Source organism: Mirounga angustirostris, unplaced genomic scaffold, assembly GCF_029215605.1.
Source record: "Mirounga angustirostris isolate CCGP_5_RB_7025 unplaced genomic scaffold, mMirAng1.0.hap1 SCAF_4, whole genome shotgun sequence".
Lineage (NCBI taxonomy): Eukaryota > Metazoa > Chordata > Mammalia > Carnivora > Phocidae > Mirounga > Mirounga angustirostris.
This window is the reverse complement of record NW_026991712.1, coordinates 8749237-8771214: the sequence shown is the minus strand read 5'-3', so window position 1 is coordinate 8771214 and position 21978 is coordinate 8749237. Positions and strand designations below refer to the sequence as shown.

General features: G+C 53.8%; 1 protein-coding gene across 9 annotated transcripts in view; it reads right to left on the bottom strand.

Annotated features, from left to right (window-relative positions):
• Window positions 1-16304: 16304 nt before the first annotated feature.
• The window catches only part of ST3GAL1 (ST3 beta-galactoside alpha-2,3-sialyltransferase 1), a 91734-nt gene continuing 86060 nt past the window's right edge, over window positions 16305-21978 (bottom strand). For all 9 annotated transcript variants that reach the window (XM_045895838.3, XM_045895839.3, XM_064587852.1 and 6 more), the window contains one exon: window positions 16305-20662. In XM_045895838.3, coding sequence (XP_045751794.1) covers window positions 20489-20662 — 174 coding nt within the window. In that variant the 3' untranslated portion in view covers window positions 16305-20488. The remainder of the gene's footprint in view (window positions 20663-21978) is intronic.

Below are 21978 nucleotides of genomic sequence, written 5' to 3'. Positions count from 1 at the left end.
GGAAACTGATGCTCTGGGACACTGAGCCACTTGTTTGAGGACACACAGATGCTTGGTACACCTGCCACCACCGAGGTGACAGTCCCTGGGTCATGCCCACCTTGAATGTGCCCCTCTCCCACCCAGCACACCTCTCTTAGAGGCTCCGGGCCTCTGGGAACCCTCAGGGTAAACTCATGCCACTTTTGTTGTCCTGGGACTAAGGGGAAGGGAACCTCCCATTTATTGGGTACTCCTTAGGCACCCCGAATTCTCTCAACTGCCGTTCTTCCATTGTTATCGTATTCTCCTCGCTCATCACAGGCCGTAGAGTTAATGGTTAAGAAGCATTTGTTGAACAGACAAAGGCGTGTCCCTTGTAGACACAGACTGGGAGGCTCTGAGAGGCTGGGTGACCCACAGCTAGTGAGGAGACCTGGGCCCTGAAGCCAAGGCCAGACGGCTCAGGGCTCAAGCGTGTCTCCACAGGAGGCCACCTCTGCTCAACCATGTCGGATTTGTCCCCTGCCTGAAGTCCCTGGGGAGACGGGGGCCAATCAGCTGTGTTTGGAAAAGGCGGGTGTGGAGGCCTCAGGACCCCGGTTACTCATTACCTTTGATTAAATGCTGATATCGCAAACCCTCATAAATAGGCCAAGGAGTGCTAAGTCACCAAAAGGCCAAGCCAGACAAACAAAAACCTTACTGATTAACCAGCCCTGCTTTCCAGGCCTACCAACTCCTCTGCCACCCTGGGGAGGCCAAAACTGCCACCTTGGCCAAGGTGGCCAAGGCTCAAAGCCTGGCCTTGTTTTCAGGCCCAGTGTCAGGAATCTTGAAAACTAGCAGCACCAAGGGCCACTTGACTTTGGTGCCAACTCGTGGAGTCTCCAAAAGTCCCTGTTGAGGGTGTTTTTCAGGGAAGGCATCGTTTGAGTTCTGTTTCCTCTGACCCCGGAGAGCCCCTGTGGGGAAACTGGCTTTCCTACCCCCTATCTCTGAGTACTTGGGGCGTGGCTGTCTCCTGTCCCACCAGACTGGGGGCCTCAGCTACCACCTCTACCCTGGCGTTTAAGCTGGATCGGAGTCAGGGACACTGGCAAACATCCTCCGGCATGCCCATGATGAGCCCACAAGTCTTCTTGGCTTCAAAGTTTTCATGCATTCTAAGTGTGGAGAAACAGAAAAAGGTGAGGAAACTGGCCAAGGAGAGGAGCAAACAACCACTGAACAGTTCTGGAATCTTTCAAGAGCCTCCACGGCTCCGTCTTAGCTGATGCTTGCAGGCATTTCCTGGGCCTGCTATAACAAGCTGCCACGCTTAAGGGCTCCACACAACGTGAATGTGTTGTCTTATCATTTGGGGGGATGAGGTGTCTGAAATGGGTCTCTGGGCTAAAATCAAGGTGCCAGCAGGACTCCCTTCCTTCTGGGGGGCTCCAGGGGAGAATGCATTTGCCTGCTGTCCCCAGCTTCCAGAGGCTGCCCACTACTGCTTGGCTCAGTGTGACGTCACTCTGGTGTCACATCTGTGTCTGGGACTCTGCTTCGCCTACGTCCCTCCTATACATGCCCTTGTGATGCCGTTGGGCCCACCCAGGTCATGCAGGATGATCTTCCCATCCCAAGATCCTGAACGTCATCCTATCTGCCAAATCCCCTTTCCTTGTAAGGTAACATGGTCCCGGTTTCTGGGGTTAGGACACGGACATCTCTGGGGAGGAAGCCATTCTTCCGCTGAGCACGGTGAGTTTGAGTGCTCTTTGCAATGATCACTGAGAGACACTATGTCCTGAGGTCACCAAGCTTCCTTCCCACTGACTCACAGGCATGGGCGTTCTGAACTTTTCCTGCTGTCCAGGAGGGTGACAATATGCCCCTGTCAGTCTCCTGGGGCGGGGGGGGGGGTTGCTTCCTCACTCTTGGATCTTTTTTTTTTTTTTTTTTTAAGATTTTATTTATTCATTTATTTGAGAGAGTGAGAGAGAGAGAGAGCACATGAGAGGCGGGAAGGTCAGAGGGAGAAGCAGACTCCCCGCCGAGCAGGGAGCCCGAAGCGGGACTCGATCCCGGGACTCCAGGATCATGACCTGAGCCGAAGGCAGTCGCTTAAGCAACTGAGCCACCCAGGCGCCCCTCACTCTTGGATCTTGATGGAGCTTTGGCTTCTATTGTCTGCCATGACTCCTCTCTCAGTCCTGGGTTTGGAACTAGACTTGGCTATGTCAAGGTCACGAGGGACCTTGGAAAACTACTGCTGCCTTTGAACCTCTGTTTCCCCCTTGCACAAAAGGGTCCATGACATCTCCCCAAAGCGATCATGAGGATGGGTTGAAGCAGTAAACTCTAATTCAGATAACTCAAATACCCATAAAGGCCCCCTTGCCCTTTGGAAGGAGGATAAGATCTCTGGGGGATGCAGCCCAGAGTCTGCCACTCCCCGGCTTATATCCGCCGGGGGCTTCGGCAGCACTCCCAGCTGAGATCGAGCGCCCCCCCCCCCCCCACCACCCCTGCAGACACGGCACGGTCCGGCCCTGGCCAGCTCTCCACCCTCACCCCAGGTTGTCCACACTGGCCGCTCTGGTTCCTTGAACACACCAACCAGGCCCACCTTCTGGGACCGGTCCTTGCTTTCCTTGCCGTGCAGAGCACGCATCCCCAGCAGTGTGGACCCTCTTGCCCTTTAGATCTTAGCTCAGGTCCCATCTCTTCAGACAGGCCCGACTTGCCTGCACAGTGTGATTGGTTCCCCACTTAACTCCCTGGCACCGTCACCATACCTCCCTTCTTTCCTTCAACCCCTTTGCCTCACTTCTCCTCCTGCTGGGCGCCCAGCTGACCACACCTGCCCACCTCCTGGCCCTGGGCTGTGCCGTGGGACTGTGCCCTTGATAATGGCCTGGGCAGGAGTGATGTGCTCTGTTCGCAGGGCTGGCTTCTAAGAATCTCCCGCATGGTCCTCTCTGCTCCCCCACCCCTGTCTGTAAGGCCGGGAGGCCCCAGCCGATGGGGAGACGTGTGGCAAGATAGAAGAGCCGTGCCCGCAAATCAGGGAAGACCTGATAAATATCCATGCTCGATTTCTCTGCGAGTAAGAAATGCACTTCCAGTGTGTGAGGTGCTGGGATTTCGGGGTTGTCGGCCGAAGCTGACCTTTGTATTTGCATTTACTGGTTTACTGTCCACCTCGCTAAAATGCCCACTCCGTGAGGCAGAGCCCCAGGGCTGTCTGGGTCCCTGTTGACGCCTCGGCTCCTGGCACTGTCTCTGGGCACAGGTAGGCGGACGACCAAAGTCTATCGAACAAAGGAATAGATGAGTGAACAAATAAAATTGGCCTGGCTCTCCTCTCTATACTCTGGAAAAATCCAAAGCCCACCCCAAGCTTTTGCAAGTTCCCAGGCCCTTGGGCTCCAGGGCTCAGGGTTGTGGCCTTTTGGCACCCTTTCTGCCGGGTTCCTTACATTTGGGTGTCTTCATTCCGTCTCACCCGCATGACGACAGGCCGCACGTGGAACCCCATCCCCTTCTGTGTGCCCATGCGGGGGAGTCCCACACACACGGGTGCGCACGCACACGCCGGCCCAGGCCTTTGTGGGTCCTGGGTACTTGACTTTGGTCTGCAGAAGGCAGAGGATCGCATTCCCCCCGCAGCCATGCACACAGCTTCCAAAGGAAGTCAACAACCCGGTTTCAATTTCTCACGCTCCCCACCTCCATCCAGACATTTCCACTGCCATTTCAGCCACATGTTCCAATTTTAGTATATGTGCTGCCGAAGCGAGCACTCAGCCACATGTTCCAAGGGCCTGTGAGTTCCCTGGTTTCTGTTTCCTCTTCCTCCTCTCTCTCTCTCTCTGCTTGCAGCATGCTGTACTTTTTTCCCGGTTGCGACAATATCTCCCATTGCCTCCCATTGTGCACACTCTGAGCTCTGTGACCTCACACCCTCCCGTCCCCACCTCCTGACTCTGGGCAGCCTGTGACTGCATCCACCAGGGAGAGCGAGGAGGGAGCAGTAGTCATTTCTGAGCCCAGGCCAACAAAGGCAAGGTGGCTTTTGCCTCTCCCGCGGGGACCCTTGGCTCCTGGAAGCCTGGGCTGACACGCGACAAGTCTGGCTCTCTCGAGGCCACCCTCCCCTGCAGAAGCCCAGACCACCTAGTGAAGCCATGCCCGAGGCTCTGGTCACCTGCCCCAGCTGAGGCTGCCTCGGCCACCACGTTGGCCCATGCACATGCCTTTTGATGTTTCCAGCTCCCTGATGTTGTAACATTCTGCTGAGTCTTCCCAGCTGAGGTCCAGGCATCGTGGATCAGACCCAAGCCACCCTTGCGGGCTCCGTCCCAATTCCCGACTCACTGAATTACTGAGCATAACCAAATTGAGGGTTTCCACCCCCAGGTTTGGGGGTGCTTTGCTATCCAGTAACGTAGAAACTGGAACGGCTCTTCCCTGCTGTCTCAGAGGCAAAAAAAAAAAGAAAAGAAAAGAAAAAATGTTCCCCTGATTTTCTTAAGCCTGGCAAGTTAGCTGTTTCTTTTGTTGTTTGTCTCTGCCCTCAGGGTCTCAGATTCCACCCCAAGTGTCTTGTTAAGGTATTTTTCTAAACAAAACTTCTCTCTGAGAGGTGTTCTGATGCCAGCAATTAAGATAGCAAAGCGTTTTATGCCTGCCAAGTGTCTGAGTGCTTGGCGCATACATATGCTCAATTAATGTTAGTTTGAAATTCTGTATTCTTTTTTGAACTCCCGGGGAGCTGGAAGGTGAATAAAAGGCTGGGGTAAGGGAGTAACTTTTGGATTCCAGAAATAGGCATTTGGCTCATTCCTGCCCAGGCATTTATATGAAGCAGGATCCAGCAACAAAAGAGCCCTTATCAGGAAGTTTAAGAGAGACAATTAATACAGAGAAACAGGTACAATGGTGTCTTGAAGACTTGAGAAGACTTCCATGGAGGGTTGCTGGATAAAAGACAGGAAGGCTAGTTAAATTGGCATTTCAGATAAAAATGAATTTTTTTTTTCCTGTGAGTATGTCCCATGCATATTTGGGAATACTTATTCTTAAAAAAGGATACGTCGTTTGTCTGAAAAGAAAATTGAACTGGACATCCTGCATTTTTATTGACCACGCCATGGGGTTCTTTGCTTAGCAACACAGAAAGCATCTCTTCCTGGGGTGGGGGGCAAGGGAGGAGGGGCTGATACCAGGGCCCGGGGGCTGAGGCTGACCCTGGAGCTAGCACCCCGCCAGGGCTCTGCCAGCCTGGGGCTGCGACCAGGGAAGGGATGGAGCCACAGCAGAGATGTTACCTGAAGCAGATGGAGAAACGCCCTTGCTCCCCCCTTCCTCCTGCACCCGCCCCGTCCCTCAGGGCCTACCATGGCTGAACCCAGCCCACAGCATGGGCCAAGGAGCCTGGGAAATGCAGTTTGCAAGGGTCAGCCCTCGGGGACAGAGCAGACAAGGGTCCCTTGTCTGCACGATACATTTCATCATGCTTATGAAAAACATCAGACTTCAACCATTTCTTGAGCCCTCACAATGTTTGTGGCACCATATTAAGCAATTCATAGGCATTTTGTCATTCGATCCTTAACCAAACTGAGGAAGGCGCGATTCTTTTCTACATTTTACCCATGAGGACGTTAAGCCTCAGAGAGATTAAGAAATGTGCCCACATACTACACAGGAAGTATGTATGTGTCAGGCTCAGGTCTTTCCTACAGCAGCAGGAGGTGCTTCAGCCCTCTGGGCAGGTAGGGAGAAGGGCAGAAGTCAGAGAACAGGGGGCAACATCAATTCATCCGGACTGTTGGGTCCTGGAAGGGGCGCCCTCTTGATCCGCGTCCACATGCTTTGGCTAATGCCCGAAATGCCTTTTCATCCTCGCTCTTCCCAAAGGCATCAAATCCACTTGCTCTTGCCTTCCAACTCCCAAAACGTACATGTTGGCAGCCACGTGGGGGAGAAAACAGCAGAATATAATCGTTAAGAGCCTAAGCCCTGTAACTGGGTGGCCGATTCCAATCCTGACTCTGGTGTTGACTAGCTCTGTAACTTTGGGCAAGTTATTGAATCTCTCTGTGCCTGTTATTCTTCATTTGTACAAGGGGGCTGATGATGATGATGATCTCCATGAGGATGATGGTGATGTCTATAGGACAGTCATGCAGATGGCTCATTGCTCCAGACTGCTTCTATGTGTAACAGGTCAGCAGGAGCCCTGCCCACTGATGTGAAGGTCCAGTGAATTCATCCATGGGAGACACTGGTACAGTGCCTGGCCCATCGTTTGCACCCAGTAAGTTACTACATACATTCCAGAATCAGCTACGCACAGGACAGTGTGCTAAGCTCTGAGGGTACAAAGTTAAAGTCTCTGTGTACAGAGCGATAGGGAGGTGAGAGGGACAGGGAAGCACACCATTTTAGGGTTAGGGTTAGGGCAAGTCTCGTAGAGGATCAGAGCAGGAAAGGCCTTGGGGGATCAGGTCACCCAGACTTCTTCTTTTATAGATGAGAAAATGGGGGTCAGGGAAGGGACAGGGAGGTCCTAGTGCTTTCCAGGGGGTTGGGAATGACACAGGGAGGACTCTCTGATCTTCTGACCTAGGCCCCGGCCCTTCACATTCTGCATCAACACCTCCCTTCACCCTCCTGCCCAGCCATCTGGTATTTTTTTTTTAAAACGATGCCTTTTTCCACTCAGCCCACATGATCGAGCACCTGCTCGCTGCCAGGCACCGCGCTGGACACGGAGAACACAAGAGCTCACCTGTGCCTGATTAAGAGCTCCCCATGGAATGAGGTAGACAGAAAGGTGAAGGAATAATTCTGTAGAATAAGCGTGCCGGCTGTCCTGGGGGCTCTGGAAGCCTGATGAGCCCTGGGATGAGGGATGCAAAGGGGGAAGGGGTGATTCATCCTCCAGCCAAGGCTGAGAGGACGGCAGATGGCTTTCCAGTGGTCCAGAGGGCTCTTCCATCCCAGTCCAGCCAGCGAGCATAACAGCGGCAGGAGGGGGACTCCGTTTTCCAGGGAGCCCCGGGCTCAGGGAAGAGTGTGACCAGTCTGCCCAGCCCTGCTGCTTCTGACACCCCCACTCAGCCGCGCGTACGTGCAGCAGACCAGGACACGGCCACTGCCCCACAACACTGAGCCGGGGAGGCCGTGCACGCATTTGCCATCTTTAATAGGAAAGTTCAGCTGGTAAAGGAAAGCCACGTTTATGTAACAGGAAGCTTGATTTCCAGGACGTGCAATGCAATCACAGCCCTATTTCTGGAACAATTCTACGCGCTCTAATTTCTTTAGAAAACTCCAGTGAAACCCCACAGGCCAGCAGACAATGGAAGGGTTCAGCTTTTCTCTTTCGTTGTTCTTGGTTCTTGTATCCCAAAAGCCGGACTGCAGGGAATGTGTAACCCGCACCCCTGAGTTCAAGTCACCACCATTGGACACAGGGCTGGACAGCTGCCCCGAAACGGGGCCCAGAGGGGGCTCGTGCCTCCCTGACTTTGGGCCATGGGCCCAGAGATACAGACACCGGCCCCTAGATTCTTGCCAAAGCTGGACAGTCTGATCTTTCAACTGCTGCTAAGACCCCAGAGACTTTGAGCAAGTTGTCTATTCACCCTGAGCCTTGGTTTCCACATCCATAAAAAGGGATTATTATTATTATTATTTTTTAAAGATTTTATTCATTTATTTGAGACAGAGAATGAGATAGAGCATGAGAGGGTCAGAGGGAGAAGCAGACTCCCTGCCGAGCAGGGAGCCCGACGTGGGACTCGATCCAGGGACTCCAGGATCATGACCTGAGCCGAAGGCAGTCGCTTAACCAACTGAGCCACCCAGGTGCCCAAAAGGGATTATTATTAATAGGTATTCTGCCACCTCATAGGGCTCATCTTATCAAATGAGAAGATATAGGGGAAAAAATTTATGTATTAGTATTTTAATTTTTTTTTTAATTTAGGTGAAATCCATTTAATAAATAATCAACATTTTAAGATGCACTACCCAGTTGCATTTAGTACTTTTATTGTTCTGCAACCACCATTTCTATATAGTTCCAGAATCTTCGCATCAACCCAGAATCTAACCCTGGGCCCATGAAGCAGTCACTCCCATGGCCCACCCGTGGCCCCACGGCGCCCGCCAGCCCTGGCCACCACTGCTCAGCTTTCCGTCTCTATGGATTCACAAATTCCGGCTATTTCACATAAATAGAATCCTATAACATGTGGCCTTTTGTGTCCGGCTTTGTTCACTTCATATGATGTTTAAATATCAGGTGCATCCGCATCATGACATTTATCAGTACCTTATTCCTTCTTATGGCTGAAGAATATTCCATTGTATGGACACACTGCGATCTATCCACTCTTCTGTTGAAAGACAACTAGGTGGCCTGGACCTTTCAGCCCTTGTGAATAGTGCGGCTAAGAACATTCACGTCCATATGTCTGAATACCTGTTTTCAATTATTTTGGGTATATACCTACAAGCAGGATACCTGGGCCATATGGCAATTCCATGGAACTTTCTGAGGAACCACCACGCTTTACTGTGTGGCAGGTCTGTTTCCACTTGTGGGGGACAAGCATTCCGGTGCCTCCACATCTTTGCCCACATTTGTCATTTTCTGCCTTTTTGATTACAGCCATCCCAGTGGGCGTGAAGTCGAAGCAATCAAAGTCCTGACTAACGATGTTGAGCATCTTTTCCCGAGCGCATTGTCCATTCGTAACTTCTTTGGAGGAATATCTATTCAAATCCTTTGACAGTTTTTATAAACTGGATAATTGGGTTGTTTACCTTTTTGTTGTTGAGTGGTAGTTCTTTATATATTCTGGAAATTATCGGGGAGATGATTTGGAAATAATTTCTTCCATTCTGTAGGTTTTTTAAAATAATTTATTTTTAGTACCAGTTAGAAATAATTTAAAAGAAAACTATTATGTATTGGTGGCTGTAACATTCCCTCATCTGTCTTTCTCCTTCCCTAGCCCTTTTTTCCTCCTTCTGTTTATTCTTGCTCCTTCTCCTTCTCCTCCTCCTCCCCCTTCCCCTCCCCTCCCAATTCTTCTCCCTCCTCTCCCCTCCCTCTCTTTCTTCTTCTCCTTCTCCCCCTCTTCCTCCTTCTCCTTCTCCTCCTCCTCCTCCTCCTCCTCCTCCTTCTCCTTCTTCTTCTTCTTCTCCAGTAAGAGATTCCAGTCATAACTTTCAGAAGTTTTCAACTCCTTTGGAATGCCTGGATGGTTCACAGAGGAACATTGCAAACTGTTCCTTTATGGAATAATGGAGCTGGTCGTCCTCCAAGGATCCGTGATTCCCACCCATTTGAGGACCTTGAGCCTGGGAGTGCAGCAAAGCCCTGCCCGAGTCTTGGCCAGGAGCGAGCCCCAGGAATGGAAACCTGGGCCTTAGCATCATAGATCCCTTCCATTCAAACCACTTAGCTCCTCACACTTGCACTGTGGGAATGCAGGGTGGTTGCAGTCACGAGGTGCTCACTGTCCAGCTGGGAGACAGCGGTGGGACTGTGTGCAGAGCTGGGGAGTGCAGAGGGGCTTTGCACTGGCCTCCCCAGTCCCAAGTCCCGCCCTGCCTGCCTCTGACTCATGGGGTGTTGTTCTCAGCCAGATATTTCACTTGTCAGCTCGAGTTTGCTCACCTGTTGCCAGCTGGGTGTTGCTCAAGGAGAGTAAGAATGTAAAGCACCTTATAAAATATGCATTTTATGTAAATATGCTTTCAACCACCACACCTAGCATTCTTTTGCTGACGGCACTTTAGATTTCCCTACTCAGTCTGGTCTGCACCCTTCAGTGCTCTGCACTTTCCTGAGGATAAAGCCCAATATCCCCCAGATTCCCAAGAGAATGGGATCCTGCCTCCCTTCCTCAGTGTCACAGGAGCACCTTCGGCTTTGTGATTGTGCCACACCCTCCTCACCCCCGGGCCTTTCCACATGCTCCTCCCTCTGCCGGGCACCTCCTCCCACCCCTTCCTTGCTTGAGTCACCATCCTCACCCTTCACATCTCACCAGAGTGGCCTCTTCCTCCAGGAAGTCTCCCTTGATCTCCCTAGACAGGCTCAGGCCCTAGGCTCCAGGGAACTCTGAGCTCTGTAGCCACATGTCACACTGCTTTCTGATGGCTGGTTTGACCATCTCCACCAGAAAGACAAGATGGTTACATCAGGGAAGTAAAGAATGTCCTCCCACAGCTGTCACAGTGCCCTATACCCCACAAATGTGGGTGGATGAATAAATATGGTCCCTACCCCCAGGCTGTCCTAGGACATCTGAACCCCCAGGCAGGGGCCAGACCGAGGTATAACGCACATGGGGCCAGTTGGTATGTGCAGAGTCTGGCTCTCTTCTCATCTGACCGCCCTGGAGCCCTCCCAGCCAGCCTCTACCCTCACGCCGGCGTGCCCCAGCCTGCTCGGTCCGTCGCACGGGGCCAGGGTCAGGATGACCCGGACGCTGCCCGCCCCTCCCTGGACAGGCCGGGCCACAAAGGAAGCATGTAGCCCATCTCCTCTGTTATGTGGATTCAAGGTGTGCTAATCTCAATAGCCGTCCCTCGATCCTGGATTTCCAGGTCCCATCTGCGGATCCACCCATGTCCAGCCTCGCCTTCCTGTAGCTGCTCATGACTTCTGAGAACTCCTCCCCCTCCATGTTTTATAGCCTCTGGACTGGCTTTCCTGAACCTTTATCCAAAACAGGGAGCTCTGGTTGGTGTAGATGTGTAGATTCCTGAAGATTTCTTCCCCCTGGAGACCCCCCATGAAGAGGGCTGGGCTCGTCGCGTGTGGGCTCCAGGGAGCAAGAGGGGGTGCGAGTCACGCCTCCATCCAAGTATCCACCAGTCTCTGAGCCTCATGCAGACGGTACCGCTCTCTTTTTCATGCGGCTGTGGGGAGACTTCAAGGAGAAAAGGCCTGATAAATGCCTGGCAAACAGAAAGGACTCAAACAGCGGTAACACTGCCCTGTTTGCCTTGCACGTACTCCGTCACTCAAATACACACATGCCCATTTTACAGGTTAAGAAACGAAGGTTCCCAGAAATCAGGTTTTCCCCCCAGCTCACAAAGCGAATGAGTCACGGAGAAGGGCCGCAGCGGGAAGCCAGCAAAATTCCAAGATCTGGATGTCCGTCTGGCCCACAGGCCCACAATGTCGTGTGTGGTGAGCGCACAGAAAGCTTTCAGCCACTCCACGCTCGCTTGGGGGTTTCGACCTGTTCCAGCTGGGCCAATGCTCTTCCTCCTGACCCAGTTCTCTTGGCTGAGCGCAGAGATATCCGTCTCCTTATCTGGAGGGTTTGGGAATTGATACTTAAAGCCAAGTTTTTTGGTTTTTTTTTTTAAAGTTCTGATGGGTGTATGTGTTTTCTCCTGTGGTTTTCATCTGCTTTCTGGGGCCCTACAAAACGCTGAGTGGGAAGCTGTCTGCAGGGGGCGGTGGAATCCATTACGCCCTCTGGTGGCTGCCATCGCTAGGTGGCTGGGTCAGCGCTCTGGGCCAAGGTCACAACAGGAACCTTTTTGGCAGCTTGGGCTTTCCCAGGGCAGGACCTGTTCTACCACCTGCAACCAGCCCGCGGGGGCTCGTCTCCAAAGTGCTTCAGTCTGGAGCAAAGCTGACAGTCCCCTGGCCCCCTGCTCTTGTGGGAAACGGAGGTTTCTCATTCTCAGCCAGGACTCAGGAACTCAGGACCTTGCTTTTGAAGTCTTGGGTACACCCCTTCCTTGCTGGCACATTACTCCACCTCCTAGAGGTTCAGCCTCCTCATTAAATTCTCCTCTAGTGGGGGATTGTGCGTCTTGGCAGGATTGTTGTAGGATTAAATGAGATTAACGTAGGCAAAGCATTTGGCCCATGTAGACCCACTGCGAAAGGGAACCATGGTCATTAACAATCTCCCACTTTTCCGGTTGTTGCCGCTGTCTGGCTACCTGCCTATCCCCCCCTTTGGATTGTGGTCTCCTGATGGCAGAGACCTTGTCTTGTCCAGCCCCAGCCCCAGCCCCCAGGGTCCCTTGGTGGGTATTCATCAAATGAAATGTATGTAAACATGAAGTGTATTAGTTCTCCCCACTATCACATGAGGCAGATAGATCAGGAATCAGTCCCACTTTTTCCGAGAATCCCCATGTCTGGATCTAGGTCTTGGACTCCCGGGGCATGTGGGGGCCTGTGATCCAACCAAGCCCTCTTCATGGGGGGCCTCCAGGGGGAAGAAATCTTCAGGAATCTACACATCTACACCAACCAGAGCTCCCTGTTTTGGATAAAGGTTCAGGAAAGCCAGTCCAGAGATTATAAAACATGGAGGGGGAGGAGTTCTCAGAAGTCATGAGCAGCTACAGGAAGGCGAGGCTGGACATGGGCGGATCCGCAGACACCCTCAGGGCATTCAGCTTTCTGTAGTAGAGTTTACACAATCGGTAAGCTTCTGGAAGGCTTGAGAAAAGATGTTCTCAGCTGATAGCAATCACAGCCCCTGGCTCTGGTCTTCTGTGCTCCAGGAAGTGTACCAGGCACACGGAGGGAGCTCCCCGGCCTTGCCAAGAGGCAGGCTCACTGCCCGGACCTTGGAGGCATGCCTGGGGGTCCTGAGGCCCCTGCTGCCGTCCCAGCCCCTGGCTGCTTTCCTCTGGCTCCCAGCAGCAGCTGCTGGAATGAGGACCACGTCCCTAGGGGCCCACACTTATGGTTCTGGACTTTACGCCCCCCCCATCCTCCCCAAACCTTTCTCTTGCTGCACCTGCCATCTGGTTACACCATTGTCCCTTCCTGCCCTGGTACCCGCCATCTTGCTGCCCACTGTCCCTCATTCCTGGTGGACTTTGCAAATTCGTTAAGTGTGTTTCCACCCAATTTGTGCCTTTATTCCGGTGACTTTAGTGTCCCTGGGGAGCTCATGTATAGAACCTGCCCTTCTGGGCCCTGGACATCTACACTCCCTCCACTTCCTCCCTCCACCTTCTGGCTCGACATCACCTGGAACAATTCCATCCTGAAGGCCACTCAGATACCTCATGCCTCATTTCTCCCTAAAGTCCTCTTGGCCCTGGTCTTGGGGCACCACAGAGCCCCATGGACCTGTGGCCTCTCTGTTCACTCCTTCTAGTCTCCTTGTCCTGTTCCTCCTCCTGAGACTGTCCCTACTCACCTCTTGTAGTTTCTCATCCAGACCCACAGCCTCCACGGTCTATAACCTGGCAAGGTCCAAGTCTCTGTGTCCAAGGGGCAGGGGTCATAGGGCCACAATCCCGCCTTCTTGCAATGAGCTCTGCGCTAACAGAGAGAATGATAAAGGAGCCTATTGCTACTTGTACTTTGGGTCCGGCTGAATTGGAGAACACGGCTTAGAATTGCGGCAAAAGATCCAGTTTGCTCTTGCTTATCTCATCGAGTTGAGCTGACTTTTCTATCCCTGGATGTGGCCTCCCGTCTGCAGCAGGCAGGCCAGCCTGGAGTGAGCCCCTTAGAGCCCCGGAGTTGGGAGCCAATATGGCGGTGGTTTCCTGAGCTCCTTGTTGCTGCGTTCACATGGTGGTAGAGGAGGTGGTGGAAGTGGAGGGGGGCAGTTTCTTTTGTCTCTTCTTACGAGGGCGCTAATCTCATCCTGGGTCCTACCCTCATGACCTGCTCTAAACCTGATCACCTCCCAAAGGCTCCTGTCCAAGTAGCATCAACATATGAATTTGGGTTAGGGCTTCAACATATGAATCTAGGGGACACGATTCGGTCCATAGCAGTGGGTTGGAGTTGAATACAGCCCGTCTCTGAATCATTCCGTGTGCTCGCAGACGGTGTTAGGTGTAGCCAGCATTTCTGAGAAGCAGGTTACCTGGGATTCACCTATCCCGTGAGGACCCAGTGTTTCAGCTGAAGATGATCAAGAAGGCTTCACCTTGTTCTACGGGGCTCCAGGGCGTGGGCAGGTCCAGGGTGGGCATTAGAGGGGACGGAGCGAGAGGGGCATATGAATACATCAGCATCATCCTACAGATGGTTATTGTTGTCAGGACCTGAGCCCCACAGGTGCCTCTAACTTGGTAGGTGTTGAGTCAGTGAACGAAGGAGAAGCAGAAACAGAGGCGGGTCCTTCCCCAGCAGGTGCAGAGGGACCCTTGAATCAGTCGGAATTCCTCGCCAGGCCCTAGAGCACAGATGTCCTAGACCTCACAAGACTTCTTCACTTGGGAGGGGATGGGATTCTGAATATATAGAATGTATTCTTTTGTGACATGACCTGTGGTGAATCCTGGTGTCAATAAACCAACGGCCTAAGGCATGCCTGGGGACAGCTGGGGAGGTCCTGGGACACCCTCCCCCTTGCTGGGTGACACTGTAGTCTCCCAGGACAGGCACGCTTTGTGGCACTCACTCACAGACGCGGGCAAAGCGACCTTTGAGGCAGACGTCTAAATACTGCGGGAACAATAATGATGATAGAGGAAGGAAAGGAAAAACAAAACAGAAGTAGCACAAGTGGAAAACACGCATGATGGTTGAATCTGGAGAACGAGCCCGTGGGGTTCACACACACTCAATCCACGCATATATTTAAAAACCCTCGTGTTTTAAAACAAGAAGCAATTAGAACATCTCTTCCCAGGAACTTCTTTTTGATTCCATTAGCTCTTTGCTGAACAGTCAGGTGTGTGTGTGGAGCAGCCTGAGGGGTGCGCTGGGGAGGACCTTCCTAGGGTTCCCACAACCAAATCCTGGAGGACCTGCATTTGTGGGAGGCGTGCAGGGTGCACAGCAAAGGGGGCCCTGGTTCTTGACTCCTGTACCTGCGCAGGTGCCAGCGGGTCCTGAAGAAATACCTTTAGGTCCTCGGATCTCTCTGCGGAGGGCCCTGGCTGATTCCTTTTCCTTCCCAGGCTCCTTCCTGCCTGGGACCAGGTGGACAAACCCCCACCTGGCTGAGCGAGCATTCCTGATGGGTTCTGCCTGCATGTGTCGCCACCTCGTGGCAGCTTTCCCACATTGCAGCTGTAATGGGAGCTCTCCCAGGAGGGAACTTGGGGGAAACTGGGTCTCTAATGGAGGGGGATGGGGGCCTGTGTTAACAATACCTGAGAGCAGGGAGCTGATAGGGAGAGGATAACGAAGTGATGCGGGGGGGAAAAAAGGAAAAGGAATGCTAAGAGTTGAAGCAACCACTTGGAAAGCAATCAGAAGTAACCCCAAAGCCCCCAACAATGGGGGTAGGAGCCGGGGAAGAGGTGCAAGAAAGAAGGGAAGGGGGCCCTCCGCTCTGAGGACTGCCTTCCAGAGGGTCACCGCAGACCCACTTCCCGGATGAACCTGGGAGACTCCTCTTGGGAGGCGGCAGAGTGACAGGAAACTCTGGATCTCCAGAGGGAAGGCTTGCCTTGAACCCCACCTCTGCCCTCAGCTGGCTTTAATTCTGCACCCATTTGCACACATGGAAACCAGGCCGCCCCGCAGGGCTGCTGTGAGAATTCAAGATCATGTCTAGGGAGGCGTCGTGCAAAGGGTCATCTGCCACACCGATCAGAAGGTATTATGATTTACACCAATTTTACATTACAGAACCCCAATCCTGGATTTCTGGATCTGTTCACAAGAGATTTGTCCCAACTTTGGATCAAACTTGGATCCATCCACAGATGTACCCATTTATCGGGGAAAAGATGAACCCTAACTCAGCCCACATGGGGCCCTGGCCAAGGCTGTTTCACTCAGCAAATGCTTAGAGCAGCTGGGGCAGATCTCCTCGGGCAGGCCTCCTGAGTTGCTTTTATTCTTTTTTTTTTTTTTTAAGATTTTATTTATTTATTTGAGATAGAGTGAATATGAGCTGGTGGGGGGGGGTGGGGAGGCAGAGGGAGAGGGAGAAGCAGACTCCCCGCTGAGCAGAGAGCCAGACTCCGGGCTCGATCCCAGGACCCCAGGATCATAACCTGAGCCAAAGGCAGACACTTAACCGACTGAGCCACCCAGGTACCCCGAGTTGCTTTTATTCTTGATCTCCCACCCCCTCTGACAGCCGGTACCGTCATGTCCCATTTGGCAGAGCGGGCAGTCGAGATTCAGAGAGGTTAGGGGACTCATCGTAGTCACACAATAGCGAGAGGCACTGTGGCATTTGAGAGGCTCCCGCTCTGAACCTCTGGTTGGGGCGGACACTAACCGAGGAGCCCCCCAGCAGGTGAGCCTTCGGGGCTCCTTTAAGACTGAGAAAACCCCGACTGGAAGCCGTGAGGGGCGGCAGGAAGGCACGGCCCTCACAGAAAGATGACAACCACCCCCAAACGATAAAATAGCTTTGTTTTAATTCACTTGGATTTGGATCACTGGAAATATTCCACAATAAATAAAACAGAGCCGAGGCTGGGGAAGGCAGATTCCTGCTAACTTCATTCAAAATGCATCCAGAGTAGCGCTCCGCTACCACACAAACATGGGAGCGAGGCAAGAGGGGAAAGAAAGCAAATTTTAAAATACCAACAACGAACCAAACAGGATTGCAAAGAACAAAAAGTGCTCGAGAAACTTTGGCTTTGACGTGCATCCGGTGAGGTGGTGGGCAGCCGCGTCCGTCCCCTGGGACGGCCCCTCCCGTCATGGGCCTGGGGTAGGCCTGGCGACCGGCTCGGGGCCGACCGCAGCTGGGCACACACGGCAGTCCTGTCCTTTGCGAGCAGCTGGGCAGTGGGGTCAAGTTCAACACGTTCAATGCAAGGGCCAGAGGAAAGGGGACTCTCTCTCTCTCTCTCGAAACCCATCAGCCCGGACCGCAGGGGAGGATGACCAGCCAGTGGCCTGTGGGCACGTTTGCTTCCAACCAGATGTCCACGATGGACACGACGATGACCCTGAGCTCTCCGGAGGGGCAAAGCAGCGGCTGGTCCCCGATGGCACGTGGCCCGCGGCCAGCCACCTTTGGGCTCGCGCTCCCCTGGAGAAAGCGTTTTTGGTCATGCCCACGCGAGGGACAGTGAGTTCTTTTCTGTTTTCCATTTTTCTTTGTGTTCAGGCTGCCTTGACGAGAACTGTTAAGGCAAACATTACGGTTCTAAATATTCTCTGTGATTCCACTCCACCCTGGACCCAGAGGCCCAGTCCTTCTGGCCCCCAGAACTTGCAAGAATCGCCCTCCCCACCTTCTTGTCTGGCTTTCCCATTTTCAGTCCTATTTTTTTGAATCTGGCTCCTCCCACTAAGCACATACCCTTAAAAGCATCACTTTAAGAACTTCCTTTCCTGCCTGATGGCTCTGGAAGCCAGAAGCTACAAACCCACCCTGCTCTCTGCCCTATCAGGTGGGTGAGGGCAGGGGCTCGGGGCGGGGGAGGGCATGTGGAACCAGGTGCTGATTTGCAGAGGTAACTCCAGCTCGAGAAAAATCGGTCTCCTGGCTCCATGGGGGTTGGGGAGGGCGCTGAGCTCTCCCTTCCTCCTCTGCCCCGGTCTTTCTGGCTTCAAGCTCAGCACTGACTGCAGGCAGGGATGCCTCTGCTCTCTGCCCGGGGCCCAGGACTGGTCTCCAAGGAGCCCAACAATGGGGTGGACACTCGAGAGCCTCCTCTGGGGGTGGGGGGGTGGGGGTCTCGTTATCCTGCCCACAGCACGCAAACGCTCTGTGGGAAATACTCCTGTCTGATTCTCAGCTACCCTCGCCCCAGGTATGGACGCCAACTGGCTTACGCCCATTGTGCATTCAGTCGTCCCCCATGGGGATTGGAGCTCTTTGGTTAAGACCCCTTGGCTAAGCCAGTGAACACAGAGATGTCTGCTGGGGTGGTGGGAAGAGCCAGGTTGTCTCCCCCATGGGAGGGATGGCAGGAAAAGGCAGACACCAGAGCTTCCCAGGGCCACCACCAGCAGCCTGAGGAGGAGCCCCGTGGTGCAAGGCAGAGCTGCCAGAAACCTCTACCAGGTCACAGCTATCGAAGATGCTGGATGGAACCCAGCTGGGAAAGGCCACCCAGGATGCCTTAAACATAGAGCCAGTGGTGTTCTCTTTTTGCTCAAAATGTTCGACTTGCCCTCTCTGTCACAACTGACTCACTTTTGCAAGTCCCATTCCTTCTCTGGGCCTTGCTTTCCTCCTCTGTGAAATGGGAAGGCAGGCAGGAAGGCCTCTCAACAGCTTGAACGGCCTAGCAGGAGGGAGGGACAGCCAGGGACAGTCAGGGACAGCCAGCCGGCACACAGTCTGCTTGCTCTGGGGACCTGTTCCGACTCCACCAAGCCCAGATGCAGATGGCGCGCTCTGAACGTGCCATCTCTGAATGGACTCAGCTCCCAGGACTCGGGGAGGAGCTCGGGTGTCCTCTCTGCTCCCTGTCTCAGTGGGCACTTTTCTCAAGGGATGAATCAGCCAACCAACAGATGCCTGCTCTTTGGGGATTCATGATCAGAACAATGACCTCATAGTGATATATGAGCCTTTATCGGTCAAGGGAGTCTTTCGTTGTGGAGGTTTTTAAAGCTGGAACAGGTTTTTGTTTGTTGGCTTGTTGTTACTTTGTTTTTTGTAAACCACTGTCTGGATTCTACATCTCTGAGAATCTAGTAAGAGCTACGGAAGAACTTCTCCTCAGGAAAATGCTCCTACACACAGGCTTGGGGAAAAAACACAAGCGTGGCATGCTATTTCTGGGGCCGCCTATGAACCACATGAAACCACCTGTGGCCCCTGAGCTCCCCAGATGCCTCCCTCCCTGTTTGTAGAGGGAGAGGCTGAAGCCGGGAGAACAGAGCTTGCCACAGTGCAGCAAGGAGCTGAGAGGACAGGACCCGTGGCTCCTGACACTGGCCTGCTTCCCACTCCACCAGGACAGTGTCACATGTCCTCAAAGTAGCAGTGGCCTGTTAGGAAATGCTCTGGACAGGAAAAGTGGTTTCTCCGATTCAATGTCAGTAACTGGAGCCAACCATCACTGTCCTGCGTGTGTGACCCCACTCCCCATCTGGCCCCAAGGGAGTCCCGCTGTGTTCTGGAGATTCGTAGCCTGAGACTGAACCCAGTCCACAATGACGGAGAAAGAAGGTGGAGCTGAAGGGAAGGAGGTACAGAGCACTCCACGAACCTACCAACCTGAAACCCCGGGATCCACCCAGCGGCGAGCCCCCAAGCCCTAGATGCCCCCGACCCCACGTCTGAGCTTGATTTAAGCTCCCCATGCCCCGGCCGCCAGGTGAAGAAAGAGCAAGCTTAATTAAAACTCAGGACCAGCCACAGAGCCACAAAGTGCACGCAATGTCAGTTGAATTACCAAAAAAAAAAAAAAAAAAAAAAAATCAATCAATCAATCAATAAATAATCAGGTAGGCTGATGAGGATGAATCAGAGCAGCCTGGGAGAGAGAGGATGAGGTATGTCTTCTCCCGCTCTGAAGGTCATGTTCCTGGGATGGCCCTGCAGCCCCCAGGACACTGTGCCGGTGGCCAGTAGGGACTTGGCCCAGAGCGTGGGCTCCTGGAGAAAGTGCTGGCTGGTGGAGGTTCTGGGTGTGGCCTTGGAAGGTCATGGGCACCAAATCCAATAGTCTGTGAACATGAGAGTGACGTTCCCCGGCTGATGCGCCTCTGGACAGCGTTGAGTATCATCCTAGCTTTGTCCCAGCTCAGGCACTGCCTCAGGAAGCTAGAAAAGATGTCCCCAGCTCTAGAGCAAGGGGGTATGATGCCGGGGGTCCCTCCCATTCCCGAGTCAAGGCTTTTGCCTTATTTCAGCCAATGCACACATTTCTCCCCCAAACACAAAGGCACATGGAAGTAGTCAGATCTGCTCTCAGCCGTAATGATCGCCACCAAGATCGATGACTCAAGGAGACATCAGCTTGGGAAGAAGACATCCGCTGGAGTCCAAAATTCTTTGCCAAGTGTCTATGAAGACCTTCGGGCTGGGGAGCCTTTCCTGGCCACCAGAAATGAGCTTTGGGAAGACAGAGGGGTGGGGGGCGGGTTGTCACGCCAAGTGAGGGAGGGGCCAGGCAGCGTGCAAAGATAGGTGTCATCTCGCCCCGGTGTCCACGTGGTCCAAAGGGGCTCTGTCCTGAAGTCCTCCTCACTCAGAAAGATCCCAGCAAGAGTCAGAGTCTGGGAGGTCTCTGCCCATCCTCCCTGAGAAATTGTCCTTCACTTGGGAACACAGAGTCTTCAGTACCTGCCCCCTCCCCAGAAGCCAAAATGATTCTAGCGTTTGGAGACTGGATCTCCCCCGCATCTCCCCACCTTCCCCCAGCTGCAGGACAGCACTGAGGGGGGTCTCCCCATCCAAGGCCAGTTCTGACACTCGCTCTGCAGAGCCGGCAGGGCTTGGAGGCCCTGCTGAGTAGATGCTGCCAAATGCTGGGGTGCAAGAGGCCGCGAGGGGCACCTGAACACACCCCCGAGACCGGCCCTCAAAGTTCCCGGGTCAGAACGGCTCCAGCGAGAGGCTGGGGCTGGCCACGGAGAGGCGGGCTCTGGGGCTCCTTGGCAGCGTCATCTCCCCTTAAATATCCGGATTTTATTGATGGACGCCAAGGTGGCCGTCACGTTGGACTCAAAGTCTCCATCGTGCACCCCGGTCTTGCGAAAAGCCCCCGCCGATGGGTTGTTCTCCCAATAGTGATGCCAGTTCCCCTTACTGTCTGCCCCGAAGCCATACAAGTCCACCTGCGGGGGCAAAGCACAGGTCAGATCCAGAGGGCGGGGCCACCTGCAGGTTAACCCTCGAATCTGCAAACACCATGTCTGAAGATTTATATAAGCCTTTCTCCCTATAAACCCTTCTAGTTCCTTACTGGACCTCCCAGGGGCTTCGTGCAGCAAAAGCAAGTTATGTGAAAGTCAAGTTGAATGCCAGAAGGCACAATGGGAGGCCCTGAGGGAGGTGGGGCAGGAGAACCTCCTCTCCAAGGCCTGTGGAGGGGGGAGCAGAGCGGGGTTGAGAGCAGGGCTCCCAGCTCTGCCACCTGCTGGTAGAGCCTGGGACTGCCAAACCCCTGCTCTGAGCCTCACTTCCCTCATCTGGAAAATGGGGCCAAAAGGAACTACCACATTGAGGCAGGTGGTAGGAGCTGATCTTTTTTTTCCCCTGAGGCTAATTTCCACGTGGTCCAGGGGCTCTCACTGGCCAGTGGCCGGGCTGGGAGGGCTTTCCGACACATGACAAGCATTTACTGAGCCCTTATTCTGTGCTGAGCACTGCGCTAAATACATCAGGGTTCAGGCAGACCTTCATCGGGGCCACCTGCGTGGGTGCCAGAGAAATTAGGGACACAGGAGTCAGCTGTCAGACCTCGGAGCCCGTGAATGACCATGAGCACCAGTGAGGGACGGGGGCTAACCTCAGGGCTCCCGCACACAGAGGAAGGCAGGGCCAAGGACTCAGGGGATCTAGGAGAGTAAGTGCCATTTGAATTGGGTCTCGGGAGGTGAGCTAAAGATGTCCAGGAAGGAATATTCGAGGGCCCCCCAGGGAGAGGAGCTGCTCTCTAGGCTGCAATGTGGAGGGCAGATTTGGGGGTGGGGGCCGGAGACAGATCTGTGGCAAGTGCAGCTTTGTCCGGAACGCCAGCAGGACCACAGCCCCCCACAGGGGCGAAGAGACGAGAGTAGCATTTCTGAGAGAGCCAGGGGAGATAAGAGGGGGATGCGGCTTCTGGCAGAGACACCAGGTTCTCGGTGGCCCTGCGGGTTGGGGGCTGGGGGATGGTGACCGAACAACCCTCCCTGGGATTTCACCCAGGAGCCAGGCGGGCTGGCGGTGGGGGCGGGGGGGGCAGCTGTGTGTGACCCGAAGGCACATTCAATGGCTCTGCCTGACGCGGGGCCGGGGAGGAAGTGTGGGGGTGCCGTGGCCCCTGCTGCTTCTCTGCCCGGGGCTGCAGCGAGCCCCCCACATCAGTGATGGAGACGCGGGCACAGCCTGGAGGACGGTCAGGCAAGTCCACGAAGGGGAACACGAAGACGCTTGGCAAGATCACTGG